The sequence below is a fragment of the Lampetra planeri genome, chromosome 2 (genome assembly GCF_965212315.1).
Source record: "Lampetra planeri chromosome 2, kcLamPlan1.2.h2, whole genome shotgun sequence".
NCBI classification, from domain to species: Eukaryota; Metazoa; Chordata; class Hyperoartia; order Petromyzontiformes; family Petromyzontidae; genus Lampetra; species Lampetra planeri.
Window position 1 is genome coordinate 19053498 of NC_136108.1, and position 23712 is coordinate 19077209.

General features: G+C 45.5%; 1 protein-coding gene across 2 annotated transcripts in view; it reads left to right on the forward strand.

The window, feature by feature from the left end:
* The first annotated feature begins 316 nt into the window (after nucleotides 1-316).
* Nucleotides 317-23712, forward strand: part of LOC144729406 (insulin-like growth factor 2 mRNA-binding protein 3-B) — a 99342-nt gene continuing 75946 nt past the window's right edge. The window contains exons 1-2 of one of the 2 annotated variants that reach the window (XM_078609675.1): nucleotides 317-1559; nucleotides 11196-11256. In XM_078609675.1, coding sequence (XP_078465801.1) covers nucleotides 1382-1559; nucleotides 11196-11256 — 239 coding nt within the window. In that variant the 5' untranslated portion in view covers nucleotides 317-1381. The remainder of the gene's footprint in view (nucleotides 1560-11195; nucleotides 11257-23712) is intronic. The other variant, XM_078609682.1, reaches the window with a different exon arrangement.

A 23712-nucleotide genomic window follows, 5' to 3' on the forward strand; every position in this document is an offset into this window, starting at 1 on the left:
GTGGTGCTGTGGTGGTAGTGGTCGTGGTTGGTGGTGCTGGTGGTAGTGGTTGTGGTGCTGGTGGTCGTGGTTGTTGGTGCTGGTGGTCGTGGTTGTTGGTGCTGGTGCTGTGGTGGTAGTGGTCGTGGTTGGTGGTGCTGGTGGTAGTGGTTGGTGGTGCTGGTGGTCGTGGTTGGTTGTGCTGGTGGTCGTGGTTGTTGGTGCTAGTGGTGGTGCTGTGGTGGTAGTGGTGGTGGTGCTGTGGTTGTGGTCGTGGTTGGTGGTGCTGGTGGTCGTGGTTGTTGGTGCTGTGGTGCTGCTGGTGGTGGTGCTGTGGTGGTAGTGGTCGTGGTTGGTGGTGCTGTGGTGGTAGTGGTCGTGGTTGGTGGTGCTGGTGGTCGTGGTTGTTGGTGCTGGTGGTGGTGCTGTGGTGGTACTGGTCGTGGTTGGTGGTGCTGTGGTGGTAGTGGTTGGTGGTGCTGTGGTGGTAGTGGTGCTGTTGTCGTGGTGCTGTGCTGGTGGTGGTGCTGCTATTGCTGCTGTGCTGGGTTGGTGCTGCTCGTGGTTGGTGGTGGCGGCAGCGGATGCGATTTTCCGCGCATTTTTCGGGAGCGATTTTATTTCGAGGCGGCGCTTCAGCCCCGAAGCCCTCCGCGTGTCGGCTCGGCGACATTTTACTCGCAGTCGGCTCCCCTCCACCACCACCATCACCACCACCATCACCACAGGCAGCCGCTACATCTCTTCTCCTCTTCATCAACATCGTCCACCACCAGCAGCACCACTACCACCACCACCAACAACAGCAGCAGCAGCAACAACCGCGCTTCTTCCATCTGCCCCGTCGCCAGCTAGGGCTGACCTCGGTCGCTCGACCATCAACAACAACCAACACAACAACAACCACCACCAACAACAACAACCACCACAACAACCACCGTCTCTTCTGTCGTCTAGCACCAGCAGCGAGGCGGAGTTGACGGCGCTGGTGGGAGGATTGTTGGGGGGGGTCGGGGGTGGGGGGGACGACTTATTCCCGGTCAACAACAACAACAGCATCAACAGCATCAACAACATCACCACCAACAACAACAACAATCGCCTTTGTTGTGCTCGACCTGAGCGAGTGGAGGAGTTGGGGCGAGTCGTGGTCTTGGACGAGTTCCGCTCGGGGTGCCCTTGGGGGGGAGGGCTGGTGGTGGTTGTTGTTGATATAGTTGTTGTTGTTTAAATAGTTGTTTAAATAGTCGTCGTAGTTGCTGTTGTTTATAACGCCGCCGCCACTGCTGCTGCTGCTGCTGCCTTCGATTAATTAATCAGTGGACGACTCACCCCAACAACAACCACAACCACCACCACAACAACCAGCACCACCACCACCACGTGTAGTAGGGGGGTAGCCATGAACAAGTTGTACATCGGCAACGTGAGCGAGTCGGCGGCGGCGGGCGACCTGGAGTCGCTCTTCTCGGAGCGGCAGCTGCCCTGGCTGGGGCACTTCGTGCTCAAGGCGGGCGGCTTCGCCTTCGTCGACTGCCCCGACGAGACGGGGGCTCTGCGAGCCATCGAGACGCTCTCGGGTGGGTTGATGGCAACAGCAGAAGCAGCATGAGCAGCATGATCAGCAGCATCATCATCATCAGCATCATCATCAGCATCATCATCAGCATCATCATCAGCATCATCAGCATCATCATCAGCATCATCAGCATCATCATCAGCATCATGAGCATTATCATCATGAGCATTATCATCATGAGCATTATCATCATGAGCATTATCATCATGAGCATTATCATCATGAGCATCATCATCATGAGCATCATCATCATGAGCATAATCATGAGCATAATCATGAGCATAATCATGAGCATAATCATGAGCATAATCATGAGCATAATCATCAGCATCATCATCAGCATCATCAGCATCATCATGATCATCATCATCACCATCATGAGCATCATCACCATCATCATGAGCATCATGAGCAGCAGCATCATCTGTTAAAGGTGTATATACACACAGGACAGTATACACCGCCAGGCGAACACGCTGGTGGTCGGTCGTTCACTCACACGAGCGCTACTCACAGAGCAACACAACAACCATCATCATCATCCACCATCATCCATCACCACCATCATCATCATCCACCACCACCCATCATCATCATCCACCATCCATCATCCACCACCACCACCTATTATCATCCACCACCCATCATCATCATCATCCACCACCCATCATCCACCACCCATCATCATCATCCACCACCCATCATCATCCACCACCCAGATCCACATTGGTGCTCACCCGTTCACTCACTCATTCACTCATTCTCTACTCACAGGGCACCACACCATCCACCCATCATCCACCACCCATCATCCACCACCCATCATCCACCACCCATCATCCACCACCCATCATCCACCAACCATCCATCAACCATCCATCCCCCAACACCCAGATCCACGTTGGTGCTCACTCATTCACTCACTCTCTACTCACAAGGCACTCCACCATCCACCCATCATCATCCACCAACCATCATCATCATCCACCACCCATCATCCACCAACACCCATCAGATCCACGTTGGTGTTCACCCATTCACTGACTCGCCACTCACAGGGCACCACACCATCCAACCATCACCTATCAGCCACCATCATCCACCATCATCATCCACCACCCATCATCATCCACCAACAACCATCCACCAACACCCACCAGATCCACGTGGGTGCTCACCCATTCACTGACTCGCCACTCACAGGGCACCACACCATCCAACCATCACCCATCATCATCATCCATCACCCATCATCCACCATCATCCACCATCATCAACATCCCACCACCCATCATCATCCACCACCCATCATCCACCAACACCCACCAGATCCACGTGGGTGCTCACCCATTCACTCACTCGCCACTCACAGGGCACCACACCATCCAACCATCACCCATCATCATCATCCATCACCCATCATCCACCATCATCATCATCATCATCCACCACCCATCATCATCCACCAACAACCATCCACCAACACCCACCAGATCCACGTGGGTGCTCACCCATTCACGCACCCATTCACTCACTCGCCACTCACAGGGCACCACACCATCCAACCATCACCCATCATCATCATCCATCACCCATCATCCATCATCATCCACCAACAACCATCCACCAACACCCACCAGATCCACGTGGGTGCTCACCCATTCACGCACCCATTCACTCACTCGCCACTCACAGGGCACCACACCATCCAACCATCACCCATCATCATCATCATCCATCACCCATCATCCACCATCATCCACCACCCATCATCATCCACAAACACCCAGATCCACGTGGGTGCTCACCCATTCACTCACAAGGCGTGTTAGAGACGATGCAGACCCATGTCCTCTCATTCACATCCATGCAGGATGATACAGAGACTCATTCACAGACATCGGCTCACAGACACACTGAGACTCGCCTATACATACATACACACTCACATGCATCTACATACAGACATACATACAGACTCACATACAGACTCGTGCATGTTAACTCACTCACATACACATGGAACGATAGGCTCATTCACAGACATCAAGATTCACTTTCAGATTCACTCGCATACACAAATACATTCACTCACGGACACAAACTCACACAGAGTACATAGCCTCACATTGCTTCACTTGTATAGATACACAGCATAGACACTCACTGATGCAGCAGTAAGGACCCACAATACAGATTCACAATCTCAAAGACACACCAACACGTGCAGTTATCATTCTCACGTAACGCACTTGAAATATAAACTCGTCCAACATGTAACTCTAACACATCCTCACTCACATGCTTATCTCTCTCTCGTGTACACAACACACACACACAACACACACAACACAACACACACACCACACACACACCACACACACACAACACACCACACACACCACACACACACCACACACACACAACACACACACAACACACACACCACACACACACAACACACACACAACACACACATCACAACACACACAGCACACACAACACACACACACAACCCACATAACACACAACACACAACCCACACAACACACACACAACACACACACAACACACACACACAACACACACACACAACACACACACAACACACACAGCACACACAACACACAGCACACAACACACACACAACACACGCAACACACACACAGCACACAACACACCACACACAACACACACACACCACACACAGCATACAACACACACAACACACACACAACACACACACAACACATAACACAACACACACCACACACACAAAAAACACACACAACACACCACGCTTAGTCAAAGTCGGCTTTCCATTGGCTAGAACGTCGCCTCTTGGTGTGGGAAATGTGAGAATCTCTGTGATGTTTAATTAATCTCTGTGATGTTTAATGAATCTCTGTGATGTTTAATGAAGGAGGCTCGCTCGTGTTAATGTTTGCGCGAGATGTTGGGGACTTAGCCGCACAAAACACGGACGATGGTCACTCTAGTGATGGTGGTGATGATGATGGTGGTGCGGTGATGGAGTTGGTGGGCCGTGTAATTATGGATCACTGATGGTCCCTAATGTGGTGGGCCGTGTGATGATGGTGATGGTCCCTTGTGTTGTTGATGGTCCTTAGTGTGGTGGTCCCTAATGTGGTGGGCCGTGTGTTGGTGATGGAGGTCCGTGTGATGATGGTGATGGTTCGTGGTGTGGTGTGATAGTGGTGGTGATGGTGGTGTTGATGGTGGTGGAGGTCCGTGTGATGATGGTCCCTAGTGTGGTGGTGGTGTTGATGGTGGTGGAGGTCCGTGTGATGATGGTCCCTAGTGTGGTGGTGGTGTTGATGGTGGTGGAGGTCCGTGTGATGATGGTCCCTAGTGTGGTGGTGGTGGTGTTGATGGTGGTGGTGTTGGTGGTGGTGGTAGTTCGTGTGTTGATGGAGCACAACATCCACACTGCAACCACAAGGCACCACACTTCGTAATGAACACACACACGTGAGCGATATTGTTAACATAAATATGTCCCGCATGCCTGTGTGTACACTAATGTTTGTTATATACACCAGCAGCAGTAGTAGTAGCAGTGTGTGTGTGTAGTGGTAGTGGCAGCAGTGTGTGTGTAGTAGTGGTAGTGTGTGTAGTGGTAGTAGTAGCAGTGTGTGTTGTGTGTAGTGGTAGTAGTAGCAGTGTGGGTTGTGTGTAGTGGTAGTAGTAGTGTGTGTGTGTAGTAGTAGTGTGTGTAGTGGTAGTGTGTGTATTGGTAGTAGTAGCAGTGTGTGTGTAGTAGTGGTAGTGTGTGTAGTGGTAGTAGTGGTAGCAGTGTGTGTAGTGGTAGTGTGTGTAGTGGTAGTAGTAGCAGTGTGTGTGTAGTAGTGGTAGTGTGTGAAGTGGTAGTAGCAGTGTGTTGTGTGTAGTGGTAGTGTGTGTAGTGGTAGTAGTGGTAGCAGTGTGTGTAGTGGTAGTGTGTATAGTGGTAGTAGTGGTAGCAGTGTGTGTAGTGGTAGTGTGTGTAGTGGTAGTAGTAGCAGTGTGTGTGTAGTAGTGGTAGTGTGTGTAGTGGTAGTAGCAGTGTGGTGTGTGTAGTGGTAGTAGTGGTAGCAGTGTGTGTAGTGGTAGTGTGTGTAGTGGTAGTAGTAGCAGTGTGTGTGTAGTAGTGGTAGTGTGTGAAGTGGTAGTAGCAGTGTGTTGTGTGTAGTGGTAGTAGTAGCAGTGTGTGTTGTATGTAGTGGTAGTAGTAGTGTGTGTGTAGTAGCAGTGTGTGTGTGTAGTGGTAGTTGTAGCAGTGTTGTGTGATGTAGTGTGTGTAGTGGTAGTAGCAGTGTGTGTAGTAGTGGTAGTAGTGTGTGTGTAGTAGTGTGTGTGTGTAGTAGTGTGTGTGTGTAGTGGTAGTAGTGGTAGCAGTGTGTGTGGTAGTAGTGTGTGTAGTAGTAGTAGCAGTTTGTGTGTAGTAGTGGTAGTAGTGTGTGTGTAGTAGTGGTAGCAGTGTGTGTGTAGTAGTAGTAGCAGAGTGTGTGTAGTAGTGGTAGTAGTGGTAGTGTGTGTGTAGTGGTAGCAGTGTGTGTTGTGTGTGTAGTAGTAGTAACAGTGTGTGTGTAGTAGTGGTGGTAGTAGGAGTAGCAGTGTGTGTGGTGTGTGTAGTAGTGGTAGTAGCAGTGTGTGTGTAATGGTAGTAGTGGTAGTAGTAGTAGCAGTGTGTGTGTGTTGTGGTAGTAGTGGTAGTAGTAGTAGCAGTGTGTGTAGTAGTAGTAGCAATGTGTGTGTGTAGTGGTAGTAGTGGCAGTAGTAGTAGTGTGTGTGTAGTGGTAGTAGTAGTAGCAGTGTGTGTGTGTAGTGGTAGTAACAGTGTGTGTGTAGTAATAGTAGCAATGTGTGTAGTGGTAGTAGTGGTAGTAGTAGTGTGTGTGTTGTGTTCCCGCCATGTCCACTGCCTTTCCCCTTTTGTATACCCCGGGCCAACTCGGCGTGCAGAGCGACAGGGGGGGGGGTGCCCCCTACTCTTAAACAACAACAACAACAACAACCAACAACAACAAACTATTATCTTCTTAACCCACACAGCACCGACTCGCGCTAGCCACGGTTATCGCGAAAATCAGAGTATAGTGGTGGTGGTAGGGGCGTGGTGGTGGGTGGTGGTGGGTGGGTTGGTTGGTGGTAGTGGGGTGGTGGGTGGTCTGTGCGTGGCGTGGTGGTGGTGGTGGATGGTCGGTGGGGTGGTGGTGCTTGGTGGTGGGTTGGTGGTGGTGCGTGGCGTGTTGGTGGTGGGGTGGTGGTGGGTTGGTGGTGAGAATGCCACCACCTCCACGGGCTAGCGGGGTGAAGTTGTAATTTGTCCCATTTCTATTATCGTAAATACATCGAGCTACAACAAAAAACACCGCCGTCATCCCCACCACCACCACGCGATGATGATGTTCGTAGTCGGTAGCTCTCGTCCGTGTGTTTTAGTTTCTGTCGGGGGGATTTCAATTCTCTAATTCTCTGGGTAAAGCCTCGAGATGAGGGTGTTGGGGGGGGCCCTCTCGTGCTGGAGTCGAACCGTGGATTTGTCACCAATGTTGTTGGGGGGGGCTCTCGTGCTGGAGTCGAACCGTGGCTTTGTCACCAATGTTGTTGGGGGGGGGCTCTCGTGCTGGAGTAGAACCGTGGCTTTGTCACCAATGTTGTTGGGGGGGCCCTCTCTTGCTGGAGTCGAACCGTGGCTTTGTCACCAATGTTGTTGGGGGGGGGCCCTCTCTTGCTGGAGTCGAACCGTGGCTTTGTCACCAATGTTGTTGGGGGGGGGCCCTCTCTTGTTGGAGTAGAACCGTGGCTTTGTCACCAATGTTGTTGGGGGGGCCCTCTCTTGCTGGAGTCGAACCGTGGCTTTGTCACCAATGTTGTTGGGGGGGGCCCTCTCTTGTTGGAGTAGAACCGTGGCTTTGTCACCAATGTTGTTGGGGGGGCCCTCTCTTGCTGGAGTCGAACCGTGGCTTTGTCACCAATGTTGTTGGGGGGGGGGGGGGCTCTCTCTTGCTGGAGTCGAACCGTGGCTTTGTCATCAATGTTGTTGGGGGGGGGCCCTCTCTTGTTGGAGTAGAACCGTGGCTTTGTCACTAATGTTGTTGGTGGTGGGGCATGGTCGTGACTGACTGCCCCTATCCTCGTGTCAGACCACCACCACTACCTTCGCCATCCACCACCACCTTCGCCATCCACCACCATTACCACCACCATCTTCACCACCACCTTAACCGTCACCATCTCCATCTTAACCACCATCTCCACCACCATCACCACCACCACCACCACCAACATCACCACCACCAACATCACCACCACCATCTTCACCATCACCACCATCATCTTCACCATCACCTCCATCTTCACGTCTATTTTATATCCTGTATATTGAACTTCTTTCGCACCGTACCTAGCCAACCGCGCTAGTCGGAGATGCGGGGGAAGGGCAACAGACTAAACATTGTTATTGTCGTCACTATCACACTACTACTATTATAATAACAATAACAGTAGTGTGATAGTTGCCGCAATTCTTCTCCGTTAGAGTGTAATTCTCTATCCCTACTCGGTGCACCGCAGTGCATGTGGTGTGTGTGTGTACTGTAAGTTCTTTATAACAAAGCGAGAAACTTGTACCGTGTCTCCTTTGTTCTGCGTTTAACTTTGGTTACGTTTACGGGTTTCTCGTTTAAAGTCGTGATTGTTGTTGAGGGTGGTCACCACCATCACCACTACCACCACCACCACAACCACCACCATCACCACCACCACCATCACCACGACCACCACCACCATCAACCACGATCGTCACCACGTTGTGTGTTGTGGATCTTATAGCTAAGGGACGGGTTCAAGTGTGGTGTGTGTGGGGTGTGTGTGTGTGGTGTGTGTGGTTTGGTGTGTGTGTGGTGTGTGTGGGGTGTGGTGTGTGTGTGGGATGTGTTGTGTGGGGTGTGGTGTGTGTGTGGTTTGTGGTGTGTGTGTGTGGTGTGTGTGTGTGGTGTGTGTGGGGTGGGTGTGTGGTGTGTGTGTAGTGTGTGTGGGATGGGTGTGTGGTGTGTGTGGGGTGGGTGTGTGTGTGGGATGGGTATGTGTGTGGGATGGGTATGTGTGTGTGTGGTGTGTGGTGTGTGTGGGGTGGGTGTGTGGTGTGGGGTGTGGTGTGTGTGTGTGGGATGGTTGTGTGGTGTGTGTGGTGTGGTGTGTGCGGTATGTGTGGGGTGTGTGTGTGGGGTGGGTGTGTGGTGTGGGGTGTGTGTGTGTGGGATGGGTGTGTGGTGTGTGTGGTGTGGTGTGTGTGGTGTGGTGTGTGTGGTGTGGTGTGTGTGGTGTGGTGTGTGCGGTATATGTGGGTGTGTGTGGGGTGGGTGTGTTGTGTGTGTGTGTGATGTGTGTGTGGTGTGGTGTGTGTGGTGTGTATGGTGTGTGTGTGGTGTGTGTGGGGTGGGTGGTGTGTGGTGTGTGTGGGATCGGTGTGTGGTGTGTGTGGTGTGGTGTGTGTGGTGTGTATGATGTGTGTGTGGTGTGTGTGGGGTGGGTGTGTGTGTGGTGTGTGTGGGGTGGGTGTGTGGGTGGTGTGTGGTGTGGTGTGTGTGGTGTGTGCGGTATGTGTGGGGTGTGTGTGGTGTGTGTGTGGGGTGTGTGCGGTATGTGTGGGGTGTATGTGGGGTGTGTGTGGTGTGTGGTGTGTGTGGTGTGTGTGTGTAGTGTGTGGTGTGTGTGTGTGGTGTGTGTTTGGTGTGGGGTGTAAACCACCGGTGTCACGGTCGCGTAGAGAACAAAGCGCCACGCTTTAGACTACCCGAGATCGATGCCCGTGCATCACGACCATCAACCACCACCACCACAATCACCAAGCAACACCATCACCACAATCACCAACCAACACCACCACCACAACAAATACCACCAAACCACCATCAACCAACACCGCCACAATCTCCAACCAACACCACCATCAACTAACACCACCACCACAATCACGACCACAATCATCAACCAACAACCACCACCACAATCACCACCACCACAATCACCACCATCAATCAACACCACCACCACGACCAACGACGACGATTATCCCGGCCGTCCCCTAGGTCGACTCGGCCTCAAGTGGATGCGGTGTCAGTGTGTCGGGAGGGGGGTGGGGGAGAGACAAAGGCAGCCGGGGTTGGTTGTTGACCACCCGACCTCGTGTGTGTGTGTGTGACTGTGTGTGTGTGTTTGTGTGTGTCTCTACGTGTGTGTGTGTGACTGTGTGTGTGTTTGTGTGTGTCTCTACGTGTGTGTGTGACTGTGTGTGACTGTGTGTGTGTTTGTGTGTGTCTCTACGTGTGTGTGACTGTGTGTGTGTGTGTCTCTACGTGTGTGTGTTTGTGTGTATCTCTACGTGTGTGTGTGTCTCTACGTGTGTGTGTGACTGTGTGTTTGTGTCTCTACGTGTGTGTGTGTGACTGTGTGTGTGTGTGTCTCTACGTGTGTGTGTGACTGTGTGTGTGTGTCTCTACGTGTGTGTGTGACTGTGTGTGTGTGTTTGTGTGTCTCTACGTGTGTGTGACTGTGTGTGTGTGTTTGTGTGTGTCTCTACGTGTGTGTGTGTGTGACTGTGTGTGTGTGTTTGTGTGTGTCTCTACGTGTGTGTGACTGTGTGTGTGACTGTGTGTGTGTGTTTGTGTGTCTCTACGTGTGTGTGTGTGACTGTGTGTGTGTTTGTGTGTGTCTCTGTGTGTGTGTGTGACTGTGTGTGTGTGTTTGTGTGTGTCTCTACGTGTGTGTGTGTGACTGTGTGTGTGTGTGTCTCTACGTGTGTGTGTGTGACTGTGTGACTGTGTGTGTGTGTCTCTACGTGTGTGTGTGTGACTGTGTGTGTCTCTACGTGTGTGTGACTGTGTGTGTGTGTTTGTGTGACTGTGTGTGTTTGTGTGACTCTGTCTGTGTGTGACTGTGTCTGTGTGTGTGACTGTGTGTGTGTGTGACTGTGGGTGTGTGACTGTGTGTGTGTGCCCCACCACCAATGCCGCTGGTGACAACGAATCGGTCCTGGGCCCCTTCCCTTTAGGTCGACTCAGCCTCAAACGAGCACCTGGCGCAGCGGTGTGCAGTCAACATCGCCACTGGGGAGACAAAGGCGGCCGGGCGTGGTGCTGGCCACACACCCCCACGTGTGCCACAGTGCCGCTGTGACTCACTAACAGCACTTGCCCCATCCTTCTGTTAATGGCTACACGGGGGACATTTGCCTTTGTTCTGAACAAAAGTGGTGGTGGTGATGGTGTTGTTGGTGGTGATGGTGGTGGTGTTGGTGGTGATGGTGGTGGTGGTGGTGGTGATGGTGGTGGTGATGTGGTGGTGGTGGTTGTGGTGGTGATGGTGGTGGTGGTGTTGGTGGTGATGGTGTTGGTGGTGATGATGGTGGTGTTGGTGGTGGTGGTGATGGTGGTGGTGGTAGTGATGATGGTGGTGTTGGTGGTGGTGTTGGTGGTGGTGGTGATGATGGTGATGATGGTGATGGTGGTGGTGATGGTGGTGGTGGTGATGATGGTGGTGTTGGTGATGGTGGTGGTGTTGGTGATGGTGGTGGTGGTGATGGTGTTGGGGGGCTTTGCTTGACTCTTGGTCTCTTCTTCCTTCTCCGCAGGGAAAGTGGAACTCCACGGGAAGGCGCTTGACGTGGACTACTCCGTGGCCAGGAAGCAACGGTGAGCAAGGAGCAAGCTCCTCTCCCCCCATGTGTGTGTGTGTCTCTCTTGTTTACTTTGTAGAACGACGTCAACAACAACAACAGCAGTCGTCGAAACACACAAACACACGCAGAATGTATTAATATCGACAGGAAATGTCGTCGCCTTCCGATGCAATTTAATGTCAACTTGTTCACTGCACGAGTTGCAATTCGTGTTTGTTTTTTTCATCGATGCGGGTTACACATCGGCTGGTAAAGTTGTAAACATTTTAAAAAGTTTGAATGTTCGGTGCAAGAGCCACGTGTTTTGTCCACTCGTTGTGTATTCCCCAACCCCGTGGCGTTGCTATTTAAATGCTATTCCCATTAAGAACAGGTTCCACGGTGTTTTTATATCAGCAGTTTATTACTCAACGTATCGGATGACAAAGTGTATATTTTGTTGTTGATACTCCGTATTCGTGTACAGGGAAGTTAAGTTATCAGGTCCATATGGCGTACAGCCGTTTCACTAGGGCAACAACAACAATAAATGTTTCTATTTGTTTGTGTTTCTGCCTTGTTGTGATGGGACTTTGTGGGATGAACGTTGAGATTGATAAGGGCACGGGGGGTGACCACTAAAGTTCGTGTTAATGGTCAGTAGTAATAAGTTAGGACACTGATAAGGGGGAGGGGGGGAGGTTGACAGGTATGGATATTTTTTTTTGGTAATTTTTGAACGGTGACATAATCTTGCACAACTGAGCCCAATCCGGAAATGTGAAAAACAACAAATTCTTTTGTTGTAGAAACGTAACAGTTGTTGCTGTCAGTGGGTTGAGTTAAAACTTTAGTTGACAGCCCAAGCCATAGCTTGTTGTTAGTTCAACGCGCAGTAGAGGGGGTTTATTTGTGTCGTTAATCCCGCCACCACCCGACACGGCCAATTAGTTAATTGTCCACGTAAACAACACGTGACAATTCGTTCGTGGGGTGTGTGGGGTGTGTGTGTGTTGTGGGTGTGTGGGTGTGTGTGTTGTGGTTGTGTGGTGTGGTGTGGTGTGGGTGTGTGGTGTGGTGGGTGGGGTGGGTGTGTGGTGTGGTGTGGGTGGTGTGGGTGTGTGGTGTGGTGTGTGTGTGGAGTGGGGTGTAAACCACCGATGTCACAGTCGCGTAGAGAACAAAGCACTAAACCGGTTGTGTTGTTACCCGAATTGTAAATGTTGTTGTGGGTTTACTCTCTCAACACACTGCCGGTTAGTGCTGTATTAGTAACGAATTGGCACGGTTTTTTTCCCTGACAAACCCCTTACCGATTGGCAGTGTCGGGTGGCGGAGGGTTTAACGACACAACATTTATATTAACCGCGATCTCACCCCAAAAAATACAACGATTATGCGTCGTCATCGTTGTAGTAGAGGACTCGCCCCACGTTTGGCCCTGCTGTGTTTAAGATTCGGCGTACTCAACATCTTATTCACAAATGTAACTACAACAAATCTATTCTAGCTTCGGGGAATTGTGAAGGGTTACTCTGAGCACCGTTTAGTGTGGCAGTGTTAACACTGACCCGTGCTTGCTTGTTAGATTGGTGGTGGGGACGAGAGTGCAGATATTGTGCGACTCGGTTTGTGGATAAGGAACAGAATGTGGTGTGTGTAGCTGCAGTGCTAAATAATAAGGCCATAAGTTATTTTGTTTAGTTCACAGGGTTCTTAATAATTGTATCATGACACACTTTGAAGGTGTTTTTTTTGGTATCCTTATCATCGCTGAATACTGTGGTTTACACGACTATAACGCCGAGTAAATATTGTTTAAAATATTTTTGTTATTCACAATTCCACCAGTCACACTCGATTTAGAACACTTGTCACCATGTGACGGGAGCGTGGTTCACTATTGTCAGGTCTATCATATTTGGAAGACTTCAACAGTAGACCCTTGGATGCATAAACTGCTTTTAGAAATCTAGATTGCTTTTAGAAATTGGAACTCTTAAAATGGCCAAAAAAAAAGGTGATTGACACACACTGCGTTTGAACGGTACGGATCTGCTAAATGCAACGTGGATTGAGTTATTGTGGAGCTGAGACCTCTGCATCTTGTATATAAGCAACTTCCTGAAATTTATACAGAGCACACACATACAGTATATGTCCCTATGCGAGGTCAATCAAATACACTTTACACAATTTTAAGCTGCAAAATGTACAGCCAAATTATACATTGCATGTTGAATTCCCTTCACTTACTCGTTACGTTGTGGTACATGACGAGGTGTAGGAAACAGTCTTCAAGATGACGAATGGCTCGGTTTGCTATACTGTGTATAGCAGTGGCTTAGGTTGTAATGAATTGCAACTTCGAACAATGAATGGCACTGCAAGTCCGTCTTGTGAATGTGGATACAGCTGTCGATGTCCTCGCCCTATTGGGTTGTAAACTTAAAACATTTGCGCTTCCACTCGTAAGCTTGTCAATGAGTATGGTATTAAATGTCCCTGGCTTTATAATAATGGTCTTTGGGTCTTGGGGGGTAAGGTTATATCTGGGCACTGTACATTCTTGTTTAATTGGGACACGGTGGCGAGATGGGACACGTCACCACCACGTGGCATCGTGGACATTGGCAGACGCGCCAGTGTGAAGGCACTTCTTAGCTTAATTTAACACGTAGCAGGCTTTCGCGACCAATATTATTCATAATAAAGGTTTTTGGGTCAGATCGCGTTATTTATAAATGTGTCGTAACCCTCCACCACCCGACACGGCCAATCAGTAAAAATTGTGTCACGTTTTTCAAAGGACAATATAATGAACTTCTTTAGCCCACCGGTGTGCACACCTTTAGTGACACGCACTTACCTTTGTGTGTGTAAAGTTGTTCAAATTCAGGCTGTCCCACAAGCAGAGAACCACAGGGAGGAGGAAGTCGATCTTGAACATTCAGTGACGTGTGATTTTGACAAAAGGATACATTTGTAAACCACATCGCATTGATTTCAGCTCCGCAACGAGTTATTCTAACCGTCAACACTTACTTACATAATCATTACATAATTCAAACTGAATGGATGTATAAGGGGAAAAGGAGCAATTTATAGCCTAACTTTTGTTCTCAATGGTCACTGAACTTTTTAAAATGTATGCATTTAGAGGAAAATACAAAGTATACCTGGGTTTGTTATGCACCTTGATACGAGTTCCAGATAATTTAATTAATTTATCCTATTAATTGCATAACGTGTTTGTAACGAGCTGCCATTCAATAACTAATAGGCACTTGTATGTATTGCCGCAAATGTTTATATACAATGAAAGGCAACGTGGTGAAATATGGCTCATGAATAGGATTTATTTGATCAAAGAATATATATATTTTTCAAATTATTATCGACGCGAACCTTTGCTAAGGATGCGTTCACGTACGTGCATCCGTTGCAGCCTTTTTGTTCTTGTTAAGTTCTATTATTCATTAGCGGTACAGTGGTTTGCACGCTTCCGTTATTAGGTAGATGTTGGATATGTCACGACAGTCAACGTTGGGGAGCGGGGGGGTGGAAAGGTATTACATAATGCTCTTTTGTGACTCAAAAGCCTTCCGAATTATGTCCAGATCGTCTTCTGTCCAGCATCAACTCGTGCGTGCACATCGTGCGTGTGCTTCCTCTTTACTTTCTTTCAAACTTCAGATGTTAACAAACTGAGTTCCTTCAGTCCTGACCACACACACACACTCACAGCAACTGCAAAGGGAGGGTGTTGTACCGTGCATAATGATGAATGCGTCATTTATTTTTTCGTCGACTTTTCCATGCAACATTCCCCCACATCTTCTTGGTTCTTTCGGTAAAGTCACGTAGAAGGGAAATAATAAAATAATAAAAATAAAACATAATAAAATATAATTCTCACGACGTTTCGGCCACAACGCAAGCAGCCGTCCTCAGGTGAAGAACAGGTCTGTCGGAAAGACGTCTGAATGACAGACCTGTTCTTCACCTGAGGACGGCTGCTTGCATTGTGGCCGAAACGTCGTGAGAATTGTATTTTATTATGTTTAATTTTTATAATTTTATTATTTCCCTTCTACGTGACTTTACCGAAAGAACAAAGAAGATGAATCCCTGCAGTCACGAAAGCTTTAAATCGAAACATTCCCCCACATCTCTCTCCCCATTTGAAATTGCCTCGAAAATTGAACGTGGGACATGCAAATGCACAACACTGTATAACTTTCCATCCGTGTCACCAATTAAATGGTTATTCACTTCCATATGGCGAGTGTTTCTTTTTTTCCCCCCTCTCTCTTCCAGGCAAACTGGAAATTCTTGGAAGTTAAGCTGTCTGTAGCTTTTGTCACTGATTTCTTCTCCCCCTCCCGCCTTTTTGGAAGTTACACATGTGTAAGCGCTTTTTATCGGTAAAGCGTGGCACTCGCCGCTTATTCGATAATATAGGAGAGAGAGGAAATGGAGAAAAGATCGTCCCCAGGAACTGTTGCTCTGTTATGCCACGATATCGAAAAGAAAAATTCATTTGTATGGTTTCGTGCTATTCCACTGCCTCTTGTGTGTAGCCTTGCAGTCGTCGGCTAGCACTGCGGATGATTTTAAACGGATGGAGATTGAACATCACGTCCAGTTATTGAAGGTGTTGTAAAACGATATTCATCCCTCCACTGGTATGCCAGCCATCAAGTTAATACGCACGTACTTTCCCAGTAACTGCTGCTGCATGACTTGTTGATGTAATAACATGAATGAAAATACATTTGTATTCATTGAAAAAATAAAAGTGCTGCCATTTACCAGAAACGTGACCTCACATTACGTGATGTGTCCACGTCTGGTGCTTGCATATATAGGGGAGTAATGTATTTCACAATTTGTGATCTAATTAATGTGTTGTCATATCTCGTTCAAGAAATTATCGGAGAATTTCTGACTTGCTCTATTTCATTACTGGAATGACAACGCCTTGCAGTAAGGCAATTTCTAAGTGATTATAATTATTTTTAATTCCATTGAATGTTGTCAAATGCGCATATGGTAATATAATATTACCGCCTGTATCATGATATCGTAGGAAAATTATGAGATGTTATATGTACACCATGCATGCTTAGGTGTCTAGGAAAAAAAAATATTAGATTGCTAAGAATTAAAAACGCCAACTTTTTTATACATTTAGTTGAAATACAATGTTTTTTTTTTACATACATGTTATTACCGTGATTATTTGGTGCAAAGCAACAAATACACGAGTCCAAATGTAATCTTTTCAGATTAAATATAATATTCAACACGTAAAGCAACTATTGTAAGTGTAATCTGCTTACGTGGCGATCACATACAGACCGAATGGTGTAACACTCTAGATTTGAAGTTTTCGTGACCACAGGGATCCCATACTCTTTGGTTCTTTCGGTAAAGTCACCTAGGTATAACATATAAAATAAATAAAATCACGTTTCGATTGCAACACAAGCAATTGTCATCAGGTGTGAAAACTACAGCTGTAGTTTTATACCTACAGGTGACTTTAAACTACAGCTGTAGTTTTTACACCTGGTGATGATTGCTTGTGTTGCAATCGAAACGTCGTGATTTAATTCAGTTTATATTTTATACCTACGTGACTTTACCGAAAGAACCAAAGAGTATGGTGTAAAACTACCTTCCCGCATTAAAAGTACAATAATAACCGTGCAGTACTTCTTATTGTGAACTAGTTGCTAAGTGCTGCCCCGGTGGGGGATTAACTGCACACTTTTATCCTGGGTGAATTGCTTTGGGTAACGTGTCTTGGGTCAGGATGAACCAACAATTGTTTGTGTAACATGGAATATTCCTGCACACGTGTTAATGTAATAGTGTACCGGGAACATATTCACCATTTGGTATTTATACTTTGATTTAAGGCAACTAACACATTTTTTATTCTCCAGTTCAAGTAACCGTCGATGGCTTACCATAGTCGTGTATTGAATGTGAGTGGAGTGTGTAAAGTGTTAATCCATTTTATATTTTGCAAAACTATAGTACATTCAGTATTGTGCTCCATTATCTGTTATTCTGTTCCCGTGTTATCATACCGAGACCCCATACTGTCCCATCGTGTGATATCTGGCTGTTTTACACTGGAATGGAGGAATGATGGGAGTATTGCATGTGGTGAGAGGTCCAAATGCGGAGAATTGTAGTTGTTTGAATAATAATTAATAACCAATAATTATTGGTGTTAGTGTTGCTGTGTCATATAGTGCTGATGTTTACTGCTATGCTTTGCCAATGGACAAACAGTACTTGTAGGTTTATTTCCTGCAAGTTCAGTAAATACTGCACTTGCATTGTGTGGAATGTGGCTGTAGCAAGTGCATGCGTAGCAATTAATGAATTCATTAATTTATTAAAACATAAAAACAATAAGGAGGGGTCATCATCGCTAAAATAGTTGAAAATGTCAAAACCCAAGTCTTTTAGGCGCATGTTTTTTAATAATATTTAGCAACCAAACGCATACATGATATTTCTTAATTCTCTGTGGGCCACATTTTAATAGTGGATATTAGTGAACAAACGAGCAATGAATTGTGGGAGGAGTGCATTGGCTAGAGCTATAGAAACATACTGTGGCCACACTATGTTTGTACGTTTTGAGCCGAGATTTGTTCGAACGTTGCTGTTATACCTGCAACACGTTTTAAAAATGAACAACACAGATCTATGGTTTCAATTCGGACAGCAGTTTGGGTAAAAGCCACTCCTCCCGTTGTGACATGAAAATGCAATGTTTAAAAGCAACAATTAAGATTTTGATTTAAAGCTTTCGTGACTGCAATGATTAATCTTCTTGGTTCTTTCGGTAAAGTCACGTAGAAGGTAAGTAAAAAAAATAAAACATAATAAAATAATTCTCACTATTATATTATTTGATTATATTATTTTTTATTATATTATTTTATTATGTTTTATTTTTATTATTGTATTACTTCCCTTCTACGTGACTTTACCGAAAGAACCAAGAAGAGCAATTAAGATATTACAACTAATTGTCAAGATCTACACTTACCCCCACATTTACACCCAAACAACCATCAGGGTTTATCATAGGCAAGGGCAGTGATTACATATTAAAAACATTGACAGCACTCGTCCTTGGATGTATGCAGATCCTGTTTATGTACATAGGTAAAAATGTCTTAAACTTCTCAAACATTTGACCTATGTGGTTAAAATGGACCATCTGCTGGTGCTTTTAAGAGGTTATGGTATTTTGGGATGAGCCAATTTGAATTGTAATGCTGCAGCCAGAATACTTGATAATCAGTCCTTTAAATTATCTTACTAACGCAGCACTGAATTATATGGCAAGATAAGTCGATGAGAACTTGTATCTGTGACTCGTATTATTCATAACTCCTATTATTCATGACTCCTATTATCCACAGGAGCTGTACTATCCGTGAAAACTCCCAATTACACTAGGCCCTTTGTATGAGTTCCCCAATCATCTTCTGTTTTCTGCTATGTAAGTCCAGAACGGTGTTCAATTCCCAGGATTTTTTCTCCAGGTATCCACAATATTTTTTTTCTATGGATAAGTGGAATACATTCGTGGATAATCCCGTGAACAATATGATTCATGGTATTGGTCCTCCCATATGATGGATGAGTTCTGCGTGTAATTTTTTTGTATGTTCAAGCTTTTATTATTGGATGTGCATAATGTAATCCCTTTACAGTAGTTCATCCAGCAGGAGATTGACATTGACAATGTAATTTTGTAATATTACTCCAAGCAATTTTGCATTACTTGTAACACCAAACTGAATACTTTGGTGTTCCTCAGTACTGTGAAGTGTCATTGAAAATTATGATCTGCTGTGTTTACAGTGAAGCAATTGCAATCGTACTAGCCACACAATAAAACAATCGCATACAATGTATTAAGTACTCGATTATATATTTAATATCTACACTTTACAGGACGAGGTACAATTACAATAGATTCTAACAAACTAATATACAGTGCAGTATTAATTTCAATATTCTATATTACACAATACTTGACAGTACTGTACTTAAAATAAAAATCATCGTGAAGCAAACAACAATGCAGCAAGTAATTGCTGTCCTTTGCAATACGGTTTCCATTCCTAACGTTCTATAAAGTTCATAATTTTCACCTATATTCATTAACAACAAAAAAACCTGATTTTATTTTAAACATTGTTTCGATAAATGGATGGGAGTCCGGGGTAGTAGGCAGTAAATAAACTAGGGATTGATATGTTATTATTTTAAAAGGGGAAAAGGTAATATTACGGTCAATGTTTTGCCCTGTTATATAAAAAAATATGCATCGAAGCAATGGTCATTGCATGAGATGGTAACGAATGTTGACTGTAAAAGAGACGACTGCATTACAACTATAGTTCCTGAAGAAAGATTTGGAATAAGAACTTCCAACTGCCGCGACTCTAAGGCGCCCTTCCCCCCTCCATCCCAGCTTAAATAGTCGCTCCAAGCCTGGAGTGTGTCATTCAGACGCTGTCTTCTCGACAGACCTGTTCTTCACCTGAGGACGGCTGCCTGCGTTGTGGCCGAAACGTCGTGAGAATTATTTTATAATGTTTTATTTTTATTATTTTATTATTTCCATTCTACGTGACTTTACCGAAAGAACCAAGAAGATGAATCCCTGCAGTCACGAAAGCTTTAAATCGAATAAGAACTTCCAGGTTAAAATTAGTAATTACTTCCCCTCCCCCTCCCGGAATATAGGTGAACTTTCTAAAAGTGGGAAGTGTAATCGTACACTACAATTGCAAGTGTTTCATATGGCACAGCAGTGGATTTGTACGAGACGACTCTTATTACATCGCACTGTATAAAGTATTGTATATCAGAGAACCAACTGATATTATACACCTGTAAGCAATATTCTTATTTTAGGTTCACAACATCTGTTAGAGTCGATGGGCCCAATGAGATACTCAACATCTCTTCCTTTCTTGTTCCAGCTTCACGGCTCCCTATGCTTGGAGTTCTTTTTCTGATGAACTGGGTAGAAAGCAACACAAATGCCCCATAATCTGCTACTAATAAAAAAAAATAAGCCAATAGCTTAGTGCGCTTTGCCTGGTAAGAGAAAAAATTGTTGAGTTTTATTTGTAGATTTTTTTCAAGTGATTTGTTTACCTTGACTATACTTTGCACTCCGAGCGTGTGTTTTTTTGTAGCGTTTGCTGTTGTAACGTTCTGATCTGCCCCTTACTTGGACATCTTTGAAGAAGAGCTTCATAGCTCATCAGATTCTTCAGTATAAATAATTACTTGTTGTATCGACAGCGAACAGGCCTAAACCAGTGCGTAGGACAAATGAGAAAGAAGTTTTGTAACAGTTTAATATCTGTGAAAACGTGTGGATTGTACAGCAGAAAAGGGATGCGCAATCACTCCATATACAGCACTGTCTTACGTTTGTCTTCACTGTTTGTGTTTGCTTAGCTTACGTTCTTGTATGCACCGGCACTTATTCCCCTCTGTGCCAGAGATATAAACCAGCCTTACGTGAGTATGACATTCTCTTGACTTAACCATTTCAAACCCACTGGCTGTTTTAATCTGCATGTTGTCAAATGTTATTCATATTTCGCAAAGTATCATTCTCAGTTTGGTTCAGAGCCTGGGCGATTATTCGATTTAAATCGATTAATCCGGCCAAAATCTGTCTTAATAAAAAAAATAGTCGACAATCTGGGGCCCTTTAAGAATGGGCGATCCCCCAACACGCCGGCTCTTGAAGGCGGGAAACCCCCGCAAGCCACGCCCATCAGGCGCTGCCCATCACCTCCCGTCCAGCGGCACACGTGAGTGGGAACAGCAGTTTAAGACTTTTAAACGATCTCGGAAGGGTTAACTTCTGGTTCAGCATTTGCTACAACCAGTCTAAACCGATTTAAAATGTCTTAACGTGTATTGCCTTGCTCATGCTCTTACTCGTTATTGCAATGTTGCAGCGCTTACATCGCTCGTACTAATGCGTGCACCACATGCAATCGGTATTTTATTCGATTTGCTTCAACGATTTTGTTGTGGGCAATGCTACGTCTGACCCCGTCGAGTTATATTTCATTAAAAAATATGGAGAGAATTTTTTTAATTTGGCTCTAGCCCTTGCTTTGTCCCTTCAGCGTGCACAATTCTCCATGTTTCGCTGAGGGACAGCGGCGAATGTGCCCTGGAACGTCATCACAGTTAAACTCTCTTGGCCGAGGGAACGCGGCCATTTTCACTTGCTGCCCCCTAACCCCCACTGCTACAAAGCGCTATAAACATTTTCAAAATATATATAAACTGGTTAAAACTGGTAACCAAATCTTTGTTTTTGCTAATGGTTTAGTTCATGACTATAAGTAGATGACATCGGTTTATGGTTTGGGTTCGGTGCAATTCTGACGGTGCAGAACGTTAGAATAACCCCCGTGACCTGCGTGTGTGTTTGTATGTTGAACTTCTTTTGCAACGTACATTGCCAGCCCTACTAATCGGAGGCATTCATCCAGCACACATTGGCAGTGCATGTGCAATAGCAGGGTATTCGTACGTTTTAATAGTCATGGAAAAAACACTTTAATTCTGGATGGTATCATTAGGGAGAGTGGGCTCTGATCTGGCTGTCAAACACTTGAAGACAACCAGGTACAGAAGATGGCGGTTTTAACTCTTCAATAAAATGGCCTCCCACTGGAAGCCTCTGCAAAGCCACAACTAATGCATTCTTCTCTACTTCCTGCTGATGGCACACATACAGTGAATTAGTAATTGCCCTCAGAGATTAGGATCGGCAGGCCAGATGCGGAAAATCATTACACGAATTAACAACAAACGATTGTGTCCACAATGTGTGTTTTTTCAGGTGAGTGCCAATGGAGGAGTACATTTTCTAGCAATGTATACTACCTGGGAGTTTCAATTAGGTTGGAGAGTTTTTACTCTATAGGTTTGGGAAATTGGCACGCCTTGGTTTTGAGATATGGGAAATAAAATCCCACGCTCACCTATCTAATTCTTTGGCATCATTGAGTGAATACTTGGGGAATTTCAGATTTATCACAAATGCTTCATTCACATTCATTTGTAGCATTTTGCTTTATTAAACATACTAAATATTTAATTCCAATATCTCAAGGTTTGCCTGCAAGTGAACATTGAAAAATATTAACTATATTTGTCTTGCAGTGTTGACATTCGTGGTAAAATGCAATTTACTTTTTGGACAAATAATTAAAACAAATCTGCGGTAGAGTACAGGGGAAGGGGTGGAATTGGAGGTGGTCGAGTGAGTGAAGGGGCTGTCGGGGATGGGTATATGACTGGTTTTATATGACTGTGAGTTTGCACTCGACTCCACAGTTAAAATTAATTTGGCCGTCTGGAACGCTCTTCTGATATTAGGAAGCCACTGGAGCTATGCACTTTCCAATCATCTAGATTAAAAACTAATTTCTTTAGAACTCCTTTTTGTGTTGAGTTTGTTTTTCCCCCACACCTCGAATTAGCACGGTTGTTTACGTACAGTGCGAAAGAAGTTAAACATACATACAAATACCTGGTTATTTGAGAGTCTTCTATTTGTAGAAACGGTTACCAAATTTATATTTTAAAAAGACCAGTGATTTGTTTTCACAATCCCAAAATATCCTTTGTTTCTGAAGGCACATCAGATTCTTGTTTATTGACAAGTCTCTGCTCTACCATTATGCCTGGATTTTTGCGATCATAAATTCTGTTGAATATGACTCTGGAAAAATTGCTATAGTCATCCAGCTTCCCACAAACCGAGGTCTTTAACAGAATGTGTAGATCTTCTTTGTTATTTCGGTGAAGTCACGTAGAATGGAAATAATAAAATAATAAAAATAAAGCATAACAAAATAATTCTCACGACGTTTCGGCCACAACGCAAGCAGCCGTCCTCAGGTGGAGAACAGGTCTGTCAGGTCTGTCATTCAGACGCTGTCTTCTCGACAGACCTGTTCTCCACCTGAGGACGGCTGCTTGCGTTGTGGCCGAAACGTCGTGAGAATTATTTTATTGTTTTATTTTTTTTATTTTATTATTTCCATTCTACGTGACTTTACCGAAAGAACCAAGAAGATGAATCCCTGCAGTCACGAAAGCTTTAAATCGAAAAAGAATATGTAGAATGTACTGAAACCTTTTAAAAAGATGGAAAACGGATTGAGGTGATAGGCTCCCACCAAGGCTCTTCACAGGGAACAGGCCCGAGAAGATGACCATTGCGTGATTGAAGCGATGAGAATGGTCCATTTGGCTTATGGCATTGCAAGACTATATGAGGGATGGGGATGATATCTTGCAGTAGATTGACAATCTGTTGATAATGATGATACTGTCTTGTTGGGGGGTGTTCTTGCAAATGAGATCCACGAAACACCACATGCCCTTATGCTTT